The sequence below is a fragment of the Polypterus senegalus genome, chromosome 8, assembly GCF_016835505.1.
Source record: "Polypterus senegalus isolate Bchr_013 chromosome 8, ASM1683550v1, whole genome shotgun sequence".
Lineage (NCBI taxonomy): Eukaryota > Metazoa > Chordata > Cladistia > Polypteriformes > Polypteridae > Polypterus > Polypterus senegalus.
In genome coordinates this window covers 59,471,901-59,493,776 of record NC_053161.1, presented here as the reverse complement: position 1 = coordinate 59,493,776, position 21,876 = coordinate 59,471,901, and the positions used below count along the sequence as shown (strand labels likewise).

Below are 21,876 nucleotides of genomic sequence, written 5' to 3'. Positions count from 1 at the left end.
GGGGCAAATAGTTTTTCACACCACTGTATATCAAGGATTTTCCTACAAACATTGGAGATTTCAATGGTAGTGAATGTAAGAATGTTATATGTCACTCTAAGTGAAGGATCAACTCCTATCGACACAAACCGTCCTTCAGGTTTCAGCATCAGTGCAAATTTTTCATAAGTTAGAAAAACAAAAATATCACTTCTTCTGCTTCTTTTGGTATACAAGCCACCTGTACACTGAATGAGTACACATTAGTACAAATGAGTGTATAGATGTAAGCCATTTTCAGTTTTTTTGTGATTGAATTTTTATTAGTATACAGTAATCAAAAAAGGTTAGTATGTAATTGCAAGAAATGATTATATACAAGAAGTAAGTGCAAGTAATAAACCGGTCACTCACACTATTCACCCTATCCCAAATCCTGAGCCATATGATTAGTTACCTCAGCGCATCCTACTGATGGAGCCACTGTTTCCCAAATTTCTTCCAATAAGGCATTTGATCAGGGAAGCCGGAGAATCTCAGATTAGGATGGAATGAATGGCTGCTCCAGTAATTCAAAATGTTAACAGCTCTAGGTGTAGCAAATTATACATTGACACATACTGTAAGATCCAGGCAAACATCCTTTAAGTGTAGTTTGTGAGGAATGAGAAAAGCCTACGCACATATTTCATTTGAGTGAATTGAAGGGCAGGAATCCTTGACGAATAACTGATATTTTTAAATATGCTTTTCCAGCACAGAAGTGTGGATGTTGTAAGATGTGAGACTACTGATAGATAGATGATGTTTTGTATCAGGACTGAAGCTTTTGGAATGTTTCAAGGTCAAAATAAAGAAATAAATCAATCACCCATCATGCTGATGTTAAACCACATTCTGTGAGATAGAATACTGTGTTGACCATCTATCAGTAATACATGATTATTAAATAAGGAACAATGCATGTGCCATTTGTGTGAGGATAACTATTTTTGTGTTTTGTGCAAAACTAGCATATGACATAATGGATTCTAGGCAAAGTTTATCTTCAGACTCAAATTGGCACAGAAATTGCAGACTCAGTAGGAAACCAGGAAGGAGGGACCAATGGGCTTAACCAGTTTCAAACTGGACCTAACAACATAAGCCCAGTGATAAAATTATGGATCTGAAATACATCATGGCTATTATGGGTAAGAACCTAGGTCATTTGCAATTTCAAATAAATCCTGACAGCAAATACCAAACCTCTGACCGGTAAAAAGGAGGAGCAGATAGGACAAACATAAAACATGAATGTGAGCCCCGGAACAACATTCATCTTGACACTGCCTAGATTAGACTGAAGAGAGAATGGTATATTCAACTATCATTGGATCTGTAAAAGTACAAAAAATGTTTGAATTGGAAATCTGATGTACAACAGTGGATATGTAAATGCATAAATATTTCATTTAATAGTTCTAGAAAGTAGAAAAGTAGCAAACCAGATAGTTTTAATAGTGGTAAAGAAGACTTCAGTCAAATAATTATTACTTTAACATGGTTTTGAAGGATTTAAAAAGGTTTACAACATGTGGGAGATCCTTAAGAGCGTTGCCTAAATGAAGACGAATGTCATCAGAGGGAAAGCATGAGAGAGATTATGAAGTTTGTACAATGTACATAAATATGGATGAATCGCTTAGATGTACAGATGGCCTCTGACCCTGGCTTCAGTGACAATGTAAAGAGAAGATAGGTCTGCCTGGAGCCCTTTTTTATAAGGGGTCTGAATTTGTGAGTATCACTGAAGATGGCATGAAGTAGAATGGCTTGTCATGCTTGCTAACTCAGTACCAAAGCCCATCTTATGCAAAAGTTGCCAAACCAATGCCTTTTTTGAACAGTGTGCCAGTCATAATGCAGGTCCTGAAAATTACTTGAGGTAACAAGAAAAATTCACCAGGGTTATACTAGACTGACAATTAAAAAGAACTGCAAGAAACGGACTGCCCACATTGGAGAATTGTGGTGACTGGACCCATAGTCATAGCTTTAGGAAGCACAGCATTTGACTCAGGACCCCTTCTGCTTATCCCACAAATACCCACATGGAAAAAAGGTCAAACAAAACTAAGTAACGAAGAGAAAATTTGTAGAACCATCACCCCCAGAAATTGTCAAAGTCTAAATGTCAGCAAAAGCTTAATTTGAAGGTGTAACAATAATTTAACAACAAACCCACAGAGATGAAAACCACCAATATCCATGAGGATATCACACGCTGTAAATATAACAGCTAGCAAACAAAACTCCAACCCACCAAATTGGCTTTAATAATCTATATAAATAAAAGTCAATGTATGTGTGTGTGTATGTATGTAAGTTCCAGCATCACTTCTGAACGGCTGGAGCAATGTTCATGAAACTTAGTACACATGTTCCTCATTGGTCAACTAAAAATACAGTAGGGTGAAATCAACCCTAACTCACCCCCTTCTGGGTAGGGTGGGGGGGTGATCTTGCATTCTTGTATGCATGTTATCATGCAGTTGACACTCTGGATCGACCACCAGAGTGTGAACTGGAGGTGACTCCCAGCATTCTTTATGTTTGAGCACCACTGCGCGCCTGTAGCTTTTGAAATTAAATATAGTTGGCCGGGTTCACATCCGAACTATTTTTGGGACTCATTCTGTCTTTGTGACTCAAACAGTCACATATATACACAGTGGAACCTCGGTTCACGACCATAATTTGTTCCAAAACTCGATTGTAACCCGATTTTGTCGTGACCTGATTATTTCCCCCATAGGATTGTATGTAAAAACAATTAATCCGTTCCAGACTGTACAAACTTATGTAAATATGTTTTCTTTAAAGATTTTTAAGCACAAAAATAGTTAATTATACCATAGAATGCATAGTGTAATAGTAAACTAATGTAAAAACATTGAATAACACTGAGACAAACTCCCAGGCTCCCTGCTCAGCTGCACGCGCAGGCTTGCTCGCTCGCTCTCTCTCTCTCTCTCTGCTGCATGCGATCCTGCGCTCTCTCTCTCTCTCTATCTCCTGCTTTTTTTATTTAATTAATTATTAAAACTGGCGTTTTTGACGGGAGCTGTGGACCTGGTATACCACAGGAGGAAGCTGGGTTGAGAGAGGAGGTTACAGTCGTGAGGGAGAGTCCTTCTGTGTGATGCACTGAGAACAATGTACAGTACAGGGAGAGACTGAACATGTGTGGAAATCATCAGCGTGCACAAACTGAAAGGAACTGGCTTGTTTGTATACCGAGTGTGTGGTCGTGAACAGATGCAAAAGTTTGGCAAACTTTTTTGGTCGTAACCCAATTTGTACGTGTTCAGAGACATTCGGGAAACGAGGTCCCACTGATATACAGTATATATATATATATATATATATATATATATATATATATATATATATATATATGTATATATATATATATATATATATGTATATATATATATGTATATCTATATATATATGTATATCTATACTAATAAAAGGCAAAGCCCTCACTCACTCACTCACTCACTCACTGACTCATCACTAATTCTCCAACTTCCCGTGTAGGTAGAAGGCTGAAATTTGGCAGGCTCATTCCTTACAGCTTACTTACAAAAGTTGGACAGGTTTCATTTCGAAATTCTACGCCTAATGGTCATAACTGGAAGGTATTTTTCTCCATTAACTGTAATGGAGTAGAGCTGCAAAGACATGGGGGCGGAGTTTCGTGTGACATCATCACGCCTCCCACGTAATCACGTGAACTGACTGTCAACGCAGTACGTAGAAAACCAGGAAGACCTCCAAAAGCGCTTAAGAAAACATGCATTATATAATTGAGAAGGCAGCGAAACAATAAGAAGCGAGCGAGTGGCATATACTACCATATTCATGAGTGCTGCTACCTCGGAAAGAAAGCAAGGTGTAAACCTAAACTTTAAATTAAGTTCATAGACAGGCTACCGCTGGCGTTTCACATGCCCACAGGTAATGCGGGATACAAGTTTAATGATAGGACGAGGATATAAACGAGTTTTGATCACTTTGTAACTAAGTTAAAATTGTAGGTGAAGGGGTGTGCTTATGCAAATTCCGAGAGACTGTGTTTGTGGGGGATTGACAGTTAAGGCGGGTGGGGGAGTCACGTCATCATCTCCCTTCCCACCTCATTTCGCTCTGAGCTGAGCTCCGCGGCTAACGCCATCATCCAAGCAACTTTGTCACACTGCCACCAAATACTCACAGAAAAATCCACAAGTTAATACACACGCTGTCTCTAGAGTTTCAACACACTGAATCCTCCAGGCACTACTTACAAAAGGTCACATTGACAATCGTGTTATGTTATTTTTAAAATCTTTCCTTTTCTTAGCACAAGTGCTCCATAACGCGTTGAAAAATAATGCATTTAATCACACTTTGCATTACAAGCAAAGGGGAGCTTTTGTCAATGGATGATTTCCTGGTACACCGATTACATTGATCAGCGCATCCCGATTCATTTTACCCTCGCACCACCTTAGTTTGAGAAGAAGTATGAAAAATATGAGGTTAACACAGAAAAACAGATCACCAATTCAAGCTTTATGAATAATCGATTCGCCATCAATAATTGTTTTGGTAAAGCCATCCTCCTTCCATTTTATAATTTTTCCGCCACTAGCCATGATTAAATGAACGGTAAAAAGTAAGAGCGAGCGGGTGACTTATTTAGGCAGGAATATATATGACAGCAACACTCATGACAATGTCAATCATGTTACGTTATTATTAAAATGTTTCCTTTTCTTTTTCATTACTTCTTTAACACACTACTTCTCCGCTGAGGCGGGTATTTTGCTATATATATAATATATGAATTACCTCCAAAGAGCGCTGAGACTTTTGATATCATGAGCGTGTGTACAAAAGGGGTCTCCTGCCCAGCAAAAGTCGAGCAGCCAGCGCGCGTGCATAGCTGTGCCGGCCTTTGAGACGCTGACTGCGCTTCTGCCTTAAGTCAAAGTGAGCACTTTTAATTTTTTTCATCCGCCCCCTGAGCTATAGCCCAGACAAGTGCAAACACGGGACCCCTTTTCTACACCACGGCAAAATAATATTAAGGCGATTCACACTTTCTTTTGCATGTATACGATTATCAGGTCCTCAGCTCGGATTATGAACACACGCATACGAGTGGAGGACTGACAGTGCCATCACAGCCGATTAATGGCGAGGACGGCTCACCAGTCTACACAAGACCCACCGCGACTGTCCCAAAAGGCGATCATAACGCCAGCGAACACATCTCTCTATACTATATAAAAGAAAAAGGCAACTTTCCTTTCTTTACACCTTTTTCCTTTTATCCCAAACCAAAGCCTTTCTCTTAACACTGCAGAGGACACAAAACTAATTTTCTTTAAATGCCGGTAAGGCACATTACCAGAGGCACAAATTTGAACGTTCACATAGAAAATGTAATTTCTATACCACAGCCGTCGTGTAGCGCCTTTCAAAAGGGATCTACTACCGAGAGATGATCCATATATATTTTAGCTGCTGTTAGTTACTTACCTGTTGTGTTACACAGTCTTTAAAATGTAGTTTACCCAACCACTCCAGTAGTGCTCAATGTACCTGTACTTCTTAAAACGTTAATGTTTTACTGTTTAATAACTTATAGACTATATTTCATTATTTTTCCCTTGCACTCAGTGACCAAAGCTATACACACACATATAGACACATACAAACATACACACAAGTATATGTATGTGTGTATATATATATATATATATATATATATATATATATATATATATATACACACACACACCCCTATCTAGATTATATATATATATATATATATATATATATATATATATATATATATACACACACACACACATACATACATACATACATACATATATATAATTTGTGTGTGTAGATATGTATATAGATATGTAGATATGAAGATATGTATGTGTATATATATATATATGTATATTATATATATATGTATGTATGTGTGTATGTGTGTGTGTATATATATATATGACAGCAGCAATCCAAGCTGTGAGAAAACAGTAAAAAGGAGGCTGTCAGACGTCGTGGTACATTTTCTGATGCAGCTACCGAAAACAACTTTGTGACGCTGCCACCAAATACACAAAACAATTACTTTGACAATCATGTTACATTATTTTTAAAATGTTTCCTTTTCTTTTCATAACTTCTTTAACACATGACATCGCTAAGCGCTGGTATTTTGCTATATATATATATCACAGCGACACTCATAACAGTGACAAAACAATTACATTGACAATCATGTTACGTTATTTTCAAAATGTTTCCTTTTCTTTCTCTTTCCTTCTTTAACACACTACTTCTCCGCTGCCAAGCGCGGGTATTTTGCTATATATATATATATATATATATATATATATATATATATATATATATATATAGAGATATAGATAGATAGATAGATATGAGAACAAGATAGATAGATAGATATGAGAACAAGATAGATAGATAGATAGATAGATATGAGAACAACACTCATATCAATGACAAAACAATTACATTAACAATCATGTTACGTTATTTTTAAAATTTTTCCTTTTCTTTTTCGTACCTTCTTTAAAACACTACTTCTCCGCTGCGAAGCGCGGGTATTCTGCTAGTATATAATATAAAAAGCTGTAACAATCTTGCCGTCTTGTATGCATGTTATCATCCAGTTAACGCTTGGAACATTTCTGGTGTGCTCCATAACAGCAACTGACACTTTTATCATGAAAAATCCATAGTATTATTTGTTTGTCATTTAATGTTTATTTTTGTTTACTATATTGTCATCTTGCAGTATTATTATTGTAACACTGTTGTAATGGTAATAGAATTAAATCAACCTAATAATAATATTAATTTAATTGACTTTTTTACGTCGTCAAAAATTCTGCATGTAAAAACATTACAACACCACAAAACAAAAATTAACCTGTCAAAAAGCCTTAAAAAAGGCTTAGCTTTTCCCCTCATTTTTACACTACTTTGAACGTACTCCACGATTATATTTTGATTAAAATAGGCTATCTATCATATTATATTATATAAATGATAAGTAAGCAATTTTATTTTTATCTACCATAAACATCCTATATTTATTTATTTATTTATTTTTGGAAGTTTTATTAATTTTATTGAAATACTTCCATACAAATCAATCACTTTTTACAAAAAGTAAAATTGAGTTAAGAACAAGTCGACCCCCACCCCTAAGAGAGACAGCAAGGCAAACGGCGTAAAAATTTAAGGCTTGTAAACATACCTAAATTAATAAGTTTGATAAGCCAATAGAGATGAATGCAGAAGACACAAAAATACAGAAATAATTGCTTCATGTGTCCTTTTAAGAGCTTATTTAAAAATATTACTAATTAGGTCCTGCCATGTTTTGAAAAAAGTCTGTATGGTTCCTCTAACTGAGTATTTGATTTTTTCCAATTTCAAATAGTATAACACATCAGTTTCCCACTGACTTAAAAGAGGAGAGTTTGGGTTCTTCCAGTTTAGCAGAATAAGTCTGTGTGCCAAAAGTGTAGTGAATGCAATCACAATTTGTTTGTCCTTCTCCACTTTAAGAACCCCAAACACAGCTGTTAATGGGTTAGGAGGGATTGTGACACCAAGGCTGTCTGAAAGGTAATTAAAAATTTTGGTCCAGAATGATGTTAATTTGGTGCAGGCCCAAAACATGTGACCCAGTGAGGCTGGGACTTGATTGCAGCATTTGCAGGTTGGATCATGCCCTGGAAACATTTTGGACAATTTTAACTGAGACAGATGTGCTCAATGTATAATTTTGAGTTGTATAATTGTATGCTTTGCACATATGGAGCGCGAGTGAATTCTCTGCGTTGCTACTTTCCACTCCTTTTCTGATATATTAATTGAGAGATGTTTTTCCCAGTGTCCTCTTGGATCTTTGAAAGGGAGGGACTGTAAAATGATGTTGTATATTGCAGAGATGGTGTCTGAGTCCTTGAGATTGAGCAATATTTTCTCCAGCATGGATGAGGGTGCAAGATGAGGAAAATCGGGAAAGTTCTGTTTAACAAAGTTCCTGATTTGAAGATAGTGAAAGAAATGTGTAGTTGGAATGTTAAATTTGAATGTAATTGTTCATAGGATGCAAAGATGTTGTCTATATAAAGATCTCTAAGCAAGTTAATCCCAAATTTTTTCCAGATATTAAAAACTGCATATGTTCGCGAAGGTTGAAAGAGGTGGTTCTCTTGCAGAGGTGCCACAGATAAAAGCTTCTCTGTCTTAAAATGCTTTCTACATTGGTTCCATATTCTGAGTGAGTGAAGCACAATTGGGTTATTAGTATATTGCTGATAACTTGTGTTTATTGGGGCACAGAGCAGGGAATATAAAGAAGTACTGCAGGATTTTACTTCTATTGCAGACCAAGCCTGTGTATGTTCTTCTATTCTAAAGGCTTAGCTTTTCCCCTCATTTTTACACTACTTTGAACGTACTCCGTGATTATATTTGGATTAAAATAGGCTATCTATCATATTATATTATATATAAGATAAGTAAGCAATTTTATTTTTATCTACCATAAACATCCTATATTTATTTTGTGGATTCAGCATCTCTCTTTGTGATTTTTGTTTATTCATTGATGAACTAAATGTCATTTCTTTCGCAACATTGTAGCTAACTAAAAAAGAAATAGGAATTTTATATATATGTTCATAATCAAAAAATTAACTTATTAAAAAACAAAGGTAAAGTGTAAAACAAATATAGCTATGATACTTAAGTTATAATATTTATTTATAGGTACATTTAATTTAATTGATTGTTAAAGAATTTCAGCTGGAAGAGACTAATTGGACATTCGGTCTTGTTTGTCTGTTATCATCCACTTGACGCTCAGAACGTTTGCACAATCACTGAAAATTTCTGGAATAAATTTGGAGACAGCCTGCTTCTCACATGGATAACTTATTTGTGGCATGTTCAAAGGTACGAAATCCTAAGAACCTTTATATATTGGCTAAAGATGGTAAACTAAAAAGCATTTTTATATAACAAGGCACTTCACTAAACAATACAAGCACGTTAGTGAGTCTTCATTGCTAGTTAATTTTTTTTTTTTTGAAGTTGTGTTTTTTTTTATTATTTTTTTTTTACAAACAATTAAAAAAAATAAAAAACACTTTATTTTCCACCCAGGCAACGCCGGGTATTTCAGCTATTAATAAGTATACATAGCAGAACTACTATTAAACCTGCAGCTAGTCTTACAAACTAAATAAAGAGCCACTGATAAAATGGCTTCCTTCAATAGCCCTCTATCGTGGAAATCTATTTTATCTCCTCATCATGGAGAAATATGAACTATCACCATATTCGGTTTAAGTATGCACAATACACCCTACACTCGTCATGCCATGGGAGCAGCTACGATTCTAAACTGTCATCTCTGTCCATCAAATGCCTCTGGTAAATTTCTTCATAACTTCTGGGAACATTGAGAAGTGGCGACAGTCCACAGTATGCCAAGTAAAGATTTGCATAGGCAGTGGTTGTCATTGCAATCTTGACTCTTCTCTTTCATGTGTTTTGTGCCTCTTTCCCCTGATTACTCATGAATTTCTATCTCTGACACTCTCTGTGGCCTCTGTTATTGGGTTGGAATGGGTTTACTTTTAGGATAGGGTTGGGGGTGGGATTTTTCTTTTTCATTTCTGCCTACATTTGTTCTTTTGGGTTTGATGAGTTCACTAAACATTCTTGTGCTAGAAGAATATATAGTTTGGAATAGTTTTTGCCAATACATCTTATCATTAGTGTGAACCTTTTTGAAGTAGTTGTTTACTGTAGAATAGAGAAACCTGAGCTATTTAGCAATCTAGAAGATAAAAATATCAGCCTTTCAATTCATATCTCATCATAATGGATAATGGAGGAAGTTTGGTATATAATTACAGAAATTACAATTTATATATACTTTAAAATTCACTGAAATGAGACCTACACCAAACATGTCTTTAGTAAAATGCTGCAGCTTAAAGTGCTCTGCATAAAATAGTAGGATAAACCACTGAGGCAATATAAAATTTAAGATTTTATTGAAACCTTAAAAAGCAGGGAACCTCCAGGGCTTAATGCAATCCTACAAAAATTCTTTCAAAGTATATTTGTTAGCTAGCATTAAGAGAGCTAATTTATGTTTAAAGAAGCTGTAGAAAAATCACATACACCCAAAAACACTACAACATGAATAAAACAAATTAGAGAGTACTGTATATCCTAAGGACTGATTCTTTATAAAACAATGTAGTAAAAATTTCAGCAAAAAAAAATAAATAAATAAAAGGGATTCTACACAATCAAACTGGATTTGTTAAACTTTGACATTTTCTATAAAATCTTTTACAATTGTGCATTATATTGTTTAACCCTGCAACAACTGTGCTTCTAGAGGTCCTGCTAACTCTGGAAATAGAAAAAGCTTTTTAATAGAGTTGAATAGTAGGGGTACCTATTGACTGTTCAATAAAAAAGTTTTGGTTTGCACCCAACTTATTTACATGGTGTCACTGCTGAAGGGCACACTGGCCATCTGAACATGAACTCGCACTGACCCATTCCATATTTCCATATTTAAAATAAAACGTGTTTCTTGAACATGAAAAGGGCCTCTTGGGACTTAGTAGGACTATTCAGCACAATTTGAAGTTTGCAATAGCCTTGTTAATTTTAACTTGGGCTAGCAACCATCGAATGCACAGCTTTGAATGCACAGGGTGGAGTTCCTCATCTTCAGAGCAGATTATCTGCCTCCTGTTCCAGTTTTCAATTTTATCCTTTGTCCTTGGACCAAATCACTGTAATGGGCTGGCCGGGGCATTTCTGATATGGAGCCTTTAGGTATGCCTTTTGTCCTTGTGTTTTGCTTGTTCATCCTGGATGTTTAGAAACCCTTATGGTTTCTTGTCCTCACCTAAAAGAAAAGGAAAAAACATTATGTGACATGCACTGAGATCTCCTCTGCCTATCCAATGAGATATTTCTGTGCTTCCAGCCCAGATATCACAAGGAGGCAGATAAAACTGTAACATACTCTAGCACTGAAGCTTCATTTCACTTTAGAATAAAGAACTTTACGGGCATCAACACCAATGCCATTTACTATTGGTGTCCAAGACATACCTATTTGCCCCTTCAAGCAACCAGAGAGTCTGGGGATTGTGACAAACATGAACAAAAAGTATCTTTTTTATGCTGGTGATGTAAAGGTCTGCATTTACTGATCCATACTCATCCCTCCCACATGTATTGAATCAACATGTGGAGGAATGCCATAGAATTCCTAGGTTGAAGATTAGCATGAATAAGAGCATATTATCCCCAATGAATAGTCTTGCATGTCAGCTTGAATTGGCTTAGTTTTCTGTAATTGTTTTAAAACAATTGAAATAACCAAGAATTTCAGCTACAACAAATGTAAAGACCTATGGAAAATATCAAACAGGGTGTTAATAGATGATTACCTCTTCATTCAAATCATTTTGGGGAATTAATAGTGTTAAATGAATGTCCCTGACTTTCCTTTGTAGCATACCTATATTTAAACAGAAACCTTAAGATTATAACTTTATGAATTTGTAATTCAAAGAGACCACATTTTAATGGATCCACCCTTAGAAAATTGAAGATGATACTAGAAATGGGATCTTTTATTTTGAATTTCAGGTAATGAATTAAACTCGGTTGGTTAGAAGATCTCCTGATCAGTTTACACAAAGCATAGTTTAATTCAGATTAAAATTGTACATCACCTGGAGGTAACATTTCTAAAATTATCCAAAGTAGTATTAGGAGCAGGAACCTGTGATTCCCAGGGAACCTGCAGCCACGGGCATCTTCTTTATTTGTGGATATAGTCACACCCGAGATTGACTAGGGTGAAAGAGGAGACAAGCAGCAAGTATTTTGTAAAAATGCATAGTATATTTATTAAAAAGGTAAGCAATGTCCAAAGTGCAGAGCTTAAATAAAGTCTTCAGTAAATGCTGAGACACTCCAAACCTGATTCCTTGTGAACAGTGTCATCAAGCAGCTACATTACTAGGCTATGCAGCTGGTTTTGGGAGTGCACAACACCTAAAATAGAATAGAAGAAGAAAACGTTTGCTTGCCAGACAGTTTTAGATTCAAAATTATTGTAACTATAATAGCATTATTTGAAGTACCATCTGGCGAGAAATGTTACATTTTACATTGTGTTGCTTGTTTATTTTTTATTGCTCATTTAGAAGAATCACAGCCCACCTTCCATAACTCAGTGGACAGAGAGTCTTATTTTACCTTAAAATTAGAAAAATAATAATTTTCTGTATAAGGAACAGTCCAAATAATTTTCATAATTTGGTAGAATTTATTACCATTGTTACCACTGGTAATAAATTATCAGTGTCTCTGTTTATCTTTTTTATGCTTCAGTAACTTTGAGGGACTACTTCTGTAAACATATAGCTGTCCTACTTGAGCAGGGGCTGAGTACCATGACTGTCATTAAACATAAAAATATGGGATATAGTACTGATTCTATCCTTCAGTGATTTGTGTTATATTGAATGTAATATCTCATAAATGTAGATTTAGTGTAAATGGTTAAAAGACATATAGAGTACCTTTCCTACAGCAGATCCTATCAAAATGTCTGCTATAATAGATGTTCCTAGGATCTTTGATTTAGCCAGCATCATTGTCCTATGGGTTTTGGTAGATGTCAGTCAATGTCAAATGTTTATTTCTCAGACACGTGGCAAGGACAATGGTTTAACTACTTAAAGAATTTAACATCTTGGGAGCATTTAAGGAAACCAGGAAAATGTATGCATGCACATATTTTGCTGTTATCATAGTTTTAATGTTGTGTGTTGTAACATAATAAAAAATATTTGAAAAAAAAATCTCCCTATCTCTGTTTATCTGTCTATTTATTTATCTATCTGTCTGATCTGTTGATTGATCTAATATCCAAATAAAAAATATGATTTATGCTTGCAGTAAATAGAACTGTATGCTGGACATCTGTTATGAGTGCTTCTGCTGTTCTAAAGTCTTATCTTGTTGGCAATAAGATTTATTACTGGGCTATGGTGGAAGTCACAGATTTTATCACTGGCATTCTTGCTTTCAGAGAGGCATAATGTACTCAGATAATTGTAGTCACTTTAAAAATGCGGTGCACAGCCAGTGTTGTGCCTTGCCATAGCAGTTTGATTGTCGCATGCTGTTTTCTTTTACTCCAGTGAGGCAATTCCATCTTTACTCATGACTGTGAGGGGTAAAGTGAACCTATCTGTAAACATAAGATGTTCAGAAAACAATAGATTTTCATTACTTCTGGAGCTTTTTAAAAACCTCATAAGTTGTTATTTAGGGTCCAGTCAGTGGCAGCAGATATTTCTTTTATAGTGAATGTATGTGTAACTTAGGTTTTTTGTTCTTTGTTTGTTTTGCATGAAATTTGTTCCCAGTGAAATATCTTTTATTGAAAAAAGTAAAAATGCAATTGTTTTAACATTGTTCAAGCTTCTTAGATAATATATATAATATATATTTTAATATATATATTTAGTATATATATATATTTATATATATATATATATATATATATAAACACAAACACACACACATATATATGCTTTAAAATGTGCATTTCTGAAGCTTTGGAAACGTATTGAGTCATTTATCAAGACAGTGTTTTTCAGCTCTGAGATTCCACTGGGAACATTGCTCAGAGGATATCCATACAGAACCGGGAAAGCTTTGTGAATTGCTGGCACAGCCACTTGAAGCAGAGAGTACAGAAGGGACCAGGGACTTGGGGAACCTTGCTGAGCAAAAAAATGCCTTTTAATTAGCCAGGAGGGGAGTTGTTATGGCACAGTCTTAATTACATTGTATCATTGTAATCTATATTTATAGAAAAATATCCTCTTATGAAGCTAACTGTCTTTTAAAGGCTGAAAGTTGACCACTTTTTTTTTTGATTTCCCTTTGCTTATTGTTGCATGTTTAGTGAATTGTGCAGTTGGCTGCCTTTTAAATACGTACAGTGCAACAAGTGTTTGTATGGTTTGCTTGTTCTTCATATAAGCTTCAATGAAGCAAACAGTGCTTTGTAAATAATGTATAGACAAATTCATCTTTGACAGAATCTCTGGAATATTCTGTGCAGATCTTACTGAATATTACATATCCAACATAGCTACACACCATCTGTAACTGTCTGTTGGAGGTAAAACTGTCACTATTCTTGATGAATTTGTTTATGTTGATGTCCAGAAATTGTATATCAACTTAGGGTAAAATAAATAAATTAATTGCATTTTATGAAAGTGCATAACATATAAAATGCATCTGTTAAATGCAGTATTGTATCTGAAAAAAATAATTGACTGAATGTATTAAGTTCATGGAAGAGACTGCTGCTTAAATTCCACTGTGGAATAAGCACATTCTGCTCAACTGACCTAAGTCCATTCATGGAGCAATGAGGGGTCATGCTGATGGAGGCAGTACTATGTTCCCATCTGCTTGATAGATCTTGTATATTCAATGGCATGTGTTGAAGAGGAGTAGGGCAAATGCAGAAATTTCAGGTCTCTGTCCCACTGAGAGATCAGAGTCCTTTTAAAAACTGAAGACATATGCTCAAAGATCTATGTGTGCTTGCTTCTTGAAATAGAAATAATAATGAACTATGAAAAACACAAGTGTCCTCTATTAGGAACTTATTCAATAAAGGTTCCTTACTAATAGCCTTGTTTTTCCAAGGGATAAACTATTTAAAGTTATTTTCCGACTGATTAACAATTATCAAAAAATCCCTACATATATAGTGTTTTAATGGATATGTATGTCACTGCCTTTTATTGACTATCAGATTTTCTTAAAATTAAAGCGAACTCCAGTTCAAAGAACTTTACATCTTTTCTCATCACCCTGCTGTCTTAGAGTTTAAATAAGTGGCTTTTGTGCTTTTGTGTTTTGGCTGCATGACTAAAAAATAATTTTGATATTTCCTAAAATATAATTGTTATCACTCTCATGATTTCTTTTTTTTTTCTAGAAATGGCTCAGCTACTTCAGAAGATCTTTTTTGGAAGCTGGATGCCCTGCAAAAGTTTGTGTATGACTTGCACTGGCCTGAGCCAGAGTTTGCTCAACATTTAGAACAAAGGCTTAAACTCATGGCAAGTGACATGGTGGAGGCCTGTGTTAAAAGGTGATTCATCAGTATATCATGTTGATTTAATTTGCTGCTTACTATTTTTTTCTTGACAGCAATATGGTTCAGTGATTAGCACTACCACCTCATGGATCAAGTATTCTGGGTTTAAATTTGCACATTTTCCTTCTGTCTGCATGTCTTTTTCTCTCATATCCCAAAAGACTGGTTAATTGATTTTTCTAAATTGGTCATATGTAGGTATGCACATTAGTGGGTCCTGCAGTGACCCAGCACCCATCCAGAGTTTTTTACAACCTTGTGCTTGATACCTTCATGATAGGTTCGTGACCCTAATGACTCTGAATTGCATTAAGCATATTTAAGAATCTTGTACTATACAGACTGTTGTGCAATCATCAAAGGAGTTGGTCAGAATCGGGCCTATTCTTGATGTTCACCTGAGCTCATTTTCCACCTAACTGTTTAACTGTTTTGTTAAGTATGTTAAATTCACACTCCTCAGTGTAGTACTTTTCCAATTAAGATACCATTGTAAATGATATGAAGTTCAAACTTAGTGTTTGTTCCAGGATATCTCCCTACCCAACCCATCCACCATGCTAATAGTTCCACTAAACAAATATCTGATGAACTAACTGGCTAGGATAACAAAATGCTTCTCTAACCTGGGCAATTACTGTGGTGTAGTAGTGTATTTTGAGCAATGTTAATAATAAATTATATTTATAGATGCCATAGACACTTTACAGAAGTTGAAATATACCAGGAAAGTGTAATATGATGTTAGTATCTACAACACACTGCAAGTAACAACATGATACAGTATACAGAATTATAAACACAAGATGGGTAGCTTCATTTCAGCTTAATTAATTATTGTTAAGAGTTTTCTGCTGAAAATATATTGAGGATGTTTTTCCAGATTTTTGATTTATATATTTAAAACTGACAGAAAGTATAAAATCATGCAAATGTTTCATACAAATGTACATGCTATACAGTATATCAGCTTAGAAATTAAGTTACATTTAGTGACATAATTTAAATAAACAGATACAATGGCTAGCTGGCTTTGGAGAAGAGAAACCAAATAATCAACTTTGACAGGTAGTCTTTTAGAAATTATCTTCTGGGCACCCGCCTAAAGTTCTTTGTAATATGCCGGAGTCAGTTGCTTCTGTACCTGGGATATTTGTTTGCCCAGACATTTCCCAAGTATTTTATTGTATTGTATGGCACATCCTTGTACTCATAACCCTGATGTATTCATATGATTATCTGTAGCTGTCTATAATCATTGATGTTGAAGCTTTTCAAACACTCAAATGTCTTTTTCTATGGTAAGACTGTGCTAAAGGAAGCAGGATCACAGCACTTGGGGGATATAGAAGGAGATTGATAGTAAGAACTTATAATAATTGTAAAATATTTATTTTAGAAAAGTACCTTTGCATCATACTGTCCCAAACATATTGGTGAGAGATTTGGAGGCAGTGGTAACTTACAACCTTAAAGTTTATTCCACAGTGTCAGGTCACTAATGCTAGTACTTGGTGAAAGGGCTTGAAGCTTATATCATCCTGTAGCTTATGTCTCTAACCCTACATTACCCTTCAGTACAGGAGAAAGTAGGGTGAAATGACACCTTTTATTGGCAACCTTGCCTGATGAAGGGGTCTTAGCTGCCTTGAAAGCTTGCATTTGTAATCTATTTAGTTAGCCAATAAAAGGTGTCATTTCACCCTACTTTCTCCTGTATTAATCTATGGCTAACACAGTACAACACTCTACTGCTATTGCCCTTCAATGAAACCCAAAAGTTCAGAAACACCTGAATCTATAACAACCAGAATTTTTAAAATCTAATTCATGGTAAAAGGTTTCATCCTATTTATTTAGGCCTAAAACAAAATATAATAAATAAAATAAACATAATATAAAAATAATAAGCTACTTTATCTTCTTTCTGTTCTATGAATAGACTGTATTATATAATACAATTAAATTATAAATAAAAAGAAAAACAAAGGTCTTACAATCCAGTAACACTGATAGAAATCCTACTTTTCTTTTCTGTGTTAATACCTCATTTAATAAATCTTCCACCCATTAAATCATTTTTTGTGGCCAACCTTTTTAACAACCTTTCAGTCTTAAAATTCTCATTTTGCAGCCATTTGCAATGCTTCCTTTTTCCTTATTCTTAATTTAAAATGTATAATATGTATAAAGTACATTTACTTGAATGATTAACTTTTTTAATTACATTCCTATGTTTCCTATTCCAGTTATACATACAATTAGCTGAATATCTCTAGCTTACTGTTTAATTACTTTGGAAAGCATACCTATTTATTATTTAATTAAATATTTCAGAGCAGAGCTTCAGTAATGACAAGTCTTACTTCAAAAGGACACTTAAACCATAGCTCAAAGAAGGGGAAATTATTTCTGTGGTTTTCCATACTTAGTGAGTCAGTTCATTAGACGCTTCGCCTGTCTTTTTAGCTGAACATTCTTCTTTATTTCTAATTTCTGTTTGTATTTTCTGTTGATTCCTAACCTGAATCAGCTCTTAGACAGAGCCTTTAATAGTCGGGCATGTTGGCTTTTTTTCTTAACACTAGGATTAAAGAAATTATTCTTTAGCCAGTGTGTAAATGTTGACAAGGATGAGCAGCCTTTCAGAATAGCAATCAGGATATTCAAAAGTCAAAAACCTTGTAGCTAAAGATCTTTACTCTTTTATTTATTGCATTTATTCATGTATAGCTATCAGCACATGCTCCCAACCTCATCTGGGTAAGGAGGCTTAATGTTTACTTTGAAGTGCTGATATTAATATTTTGTGTCCAGCAAAGGTGCCTAAAGTCATTGACCTATTTAAAAGTAATGGAGAATTTTGAAATAGTCTCTCAACATGACAGAAAACCACTGCAGAGGTTTAAAATAAGATGTATACTATCATACATTCTAGTTTCTAGCACTGAGCTTTAAATTCAATTTTTAAATTATGCTGGTGTAATGGAAAGGTGTTTTCAATAGTCCTGTACTATCTTGAACCATCTGGCAATTTTTGTGCTCGGATTGAAGTATAAACAAGACTGAATCTTTTCAACAGGTAGAATGTTTAAGAAGGTGGTGGAAATCATGTAGAAGCTGTTATAATCTTCAAAAACTGAATGAAAGTCTAAATAAATTTGTTGGTTACTTGCAAAATCTGAAAATTAACATGTATGATATAAGGTATTTAGTGGGGTATTTCTAGGATATAGCATGGAGTACTGGTTTCTGCACTACAGAGCAGACAGCCAGAGTTCATGTCAAGACTAGATGAGTGTTCTACCCAAGTAAGTTAAGAAAACAAATAGTCCTAAGTGTTGACCCAAGAAGACCAAATCTCAGGTTTTCCAAATTGTCACTGATATCAACAAAACTAAATGCTATAGATTTCCTTGTGATGTGTAGTGTAACATGCATTAATGTCTTTTTCTGCTAAATAAGAGATAATGCATTTAAGAGAAAAAGAGTACATCTTGACACAGGACTGTGAAAGTCAGGGATAAAGCAGTTGAGTCATGTAGCAAATAAATTAACATTTATGTGTCTGGATGTGATACTTGGCAATTCATAGGGTTGATGTTAGCTAAGCAAGTGATTTTCACTTTATGTTCCACCTTTTTAAGGTTCTAATACTCATCTTATGCTAGTCTAAACAGGTTAACAAAGCTAAAGCTTTTACATCAGTAACAAAAATGTTTATTTCTATAGCACATTTCCATACAGAGAAAGCAGCTCAAAGTGCTTTACCAGATATCAAACAAGTAGTTACAAGAAAAGAAAAACAAATTAGGTAAGAATAATAATGAATAATTATTAAAAAATAAATCAATATGAGCTTACATATCATAGATATATAATCAGTAGAAAATCTCCTTATATATAATATCATATTCTACATCTCTAAAGACAAGTCCGATGATAAGGTCAATTGAGCAGGAGGACAAAAAAGAGCTACTTTACATGTATGTCATTTGTATGGAGATGATTATTTTCATTGAAATATACAACAATCTTTATATTGTGAAATGATGGGTCACTCGTGACAAAATGGTACAGAAATTGAATGAAATACAAAGTTGCCACTTTTCCTAAGAAATAAATGATAAAAAAGGTCGAGAAAACAAAAGTAAAAAGTAAAGAAAATAGCAAGAACATATGTTGGTTCTCCAAAGCTTCTTAAATAGATGTGTCTGGTGTTACGTCTTGTTTGGCCAACAGAAGCCAAATACTCTGTTCCTCAGCTCCTGTTTCTCTACTACTTTCTATTTCTCTTGCTCCCCATTTTGTCAACCATTTGTGTTTTTCTAGCAGCTGAACTCCTGATGTTACACTCAAAGTCACTTTCATCTTAAGGCATTTTGTTAAACCCAAATTCAAAATGTGGATTAACTTTCAGGATTCAGGGGTTGTCCTAGTGTTGCTAGAGGCACGCTAAGCTAGAACTCCCTGTAGCAACCGTTACAGACTCTTAACCCATAAGCCAGCATTTCTACTTGGAAAGCCTCGTCTTTTAGTCATCCTCCATGTCCTTCCAATTCAGAACTAAGTGCTGCCACCTAATGGTCTTCAAGTTTCTATCTAACCTCCTACCAACTGTCAACTTTGAAAGGACAACTAGTCCCATTTCTCCTTATTAGGTACAATGGGCTGTCTCCCACTGTTTGACATGTTTTGACCACCTCCAACACTCTGTGGCCCTTGTAACTCTTTCTTAACAGTGTGTCAGGCATCTTTGTCACTTGTTCTCTTGCCTGGAGAAATATTGCATGTGTCCTCCCAGGCAGCATTTAACTTCCTCTAGTAGAAGTGCACCTGCCTATTGATGTTCTAGGGCATACAACATATGTACAGGGATTTACACTCCTTAGTAGCCCCTGTGTTCCTACACTGAACACTTGCAAGTCCTCTCTTCAGGCTAAAGTGATTGTTGTCTTGCCATCTTGTAACTTTGTTTCTGGAAACCTCTTTCCAGCCAGGCACACCATGACAGAATCATGAAATGATTAGTTAATGAACGGTGTGTGAAATGTGAAAACATCTTCAGTTCAGCCATAAAGGTTGTTTTATTATGTTTGAACAGAACAAGAGTAGCATTTGAAGCCAAGATGCAGAAGGCCAGTAAATCAACAGAATACAGGGTATCTCCCTCTATTTGCACCATGTTCAATGTGCTAATGGATGCCAAGAAACAGTGTATTAAACTCTGCACGCTAGAGGGAGGACAAGAGGTTTGTGAACTAATTTTTCATGTTTCCGTGTTACGTATTTATCTTTCAGTTTTTTGTGTTTTTATTTTTTACTTTGTTACTATTGAAATCATTTTTTTTCTTAAAATATAATCAATAGTTATTTGTGATATATTGTTCCCTTGTGTATATTCATTAATATATTTTGATCTTATATAACACAGAAAAAATACAGTGATCTACATGACATTGACTGATTCAGTATTCCTGTAATGTTGTTTTTTTATCTTGTATACATCAAATACTAGTTGTAGTGAAGTGTTTTGATATATGGTGGTGGAAACATCAAGGTTTTTGGGATGTAGCCCAGTCAATTACCAGTTCTGAATCTATTTAAGCACTGTTGGATTGACTTGAAGAGGTTTGTGAAAAGAAGACAGCCTTTAAGTGCTTTGCATTGATACAAGCCCTGAGAGTTGCAAAAGATATCACATTCTTCTGAGCTGCAAGCTTTAACAAAGTGAAAGAAGGCCTTTCTTAAAGTTTCTCCAGATACCTTGAACCAAAATGTTTTTCTCCAAGCTGATTGTTTCATTTTTACTAATGCATTATTATTATTAATATCAGCTATTTGCTTGTCTTTCATATTCCCTTATTAATTTAGAATATTTGAATTCCTTTAATTTGGAGTTACATATAATAAATGAAATAACCAACAACATTGCTCAGTATATGCATGTTTACAAATGTAGACATAATTAGATAATTAATTTGTAGCTATGTAATATTCCTTAATGCAGTAATGCTGCCCCTTGTCTCGTATATACATACAATTTGTGACTTGGTTGTGCATGTTTTATGTGTCCATGACTTGTTTCTCCATGTTGTCATTGATGTTCACACTCATTTCATCACCCACCATGTTATTCATATTGTGTTCTGTCTTATTTTCTCATTCCATGCCATTTTTGAAAGCAGTTTGGTAAGCAGTGGGTAAGTGGCTAACTTTTTTATTTTATGTTCTCTGTTTTCCATCATGTGAGGTGTGCTTAAAGACCACAAAGCGGTGTTTGTTACAAATGCATTTTTATTTTATATAATTTGTTCTTTTTCTGGTGTATAATATTGTGAAAGATCCTTACCTACTTAATGAATACAAATAATACATTCCGCCTGTTCGATGTTTACTAAAACAAATGTTGGAAGTATGTAGACATTTTTATTAATTTGTGGTACTGTTTGGGTTAAGGTTTAAGATTATTTAAAAAAGTAAGCATACATTTCTTCATTATAATTTTGGAGACAAGCATTTGACAGATCTGAAAGTTGGTAGGCTGAGCTAAGTAC

General features: G+C 34.8%; 1 protein-coding gene and 1 long non-coding RNA gene across 14 annotated transcripts in view; one reads left to right on the top strand and one right to left on the bottom strand.

Moving 5' to 3' along the window:
• The window catches only part of cadps2 (Ca++-dependent secretion activator 2), a 795,011-nt gene that overhangs the window by 725,839 nt on the left and 47,296 nt on the right, over positions 1 to 21,876 (top strand). For 5 of the 13 annotated variants that reach the window (XM_039761130.1, XM_039761137.1, XM_039761132.1 and 2 more), the window contains 3 exons: positions 15,158 to 15,313; positions 20,424 to 20,571; positions 21,505 to 21,522. In XM_039761130.1, the coding sequence (XP_039617064.1) occupies positions 15,158 to 15,313; positions 20,424 to 20,571; positions 21,505 to 21,522 (322 nt within the window). The remainder of the gene's footprint in view (positions 1 to 15,157; positions 15,314 to 20,423; positions 20,572 to 21,504; positions 21,523 to 21,876) is intronic. The other 8 variants (XM_039761141.1, XM_039761136.1, XM_039761140.1 and 5 more) reach the window with 2 other exon arrangements.
• LOC120533971 overlaps positions 10,401 to 21,876 on the bottom strand; it is an 89,066-nt gene continuing 77,590 nt past the window's right edge. The window contains exon 3 of the long non-coding RNA XR_005634660.1: positions 10,401 to 11,014. This is a non-coding gene — a long non-coding RNA (uncharacterized LOC120533971). The remainder of the gene's footprint in view (positions 11,015 to 21,876) is intronic.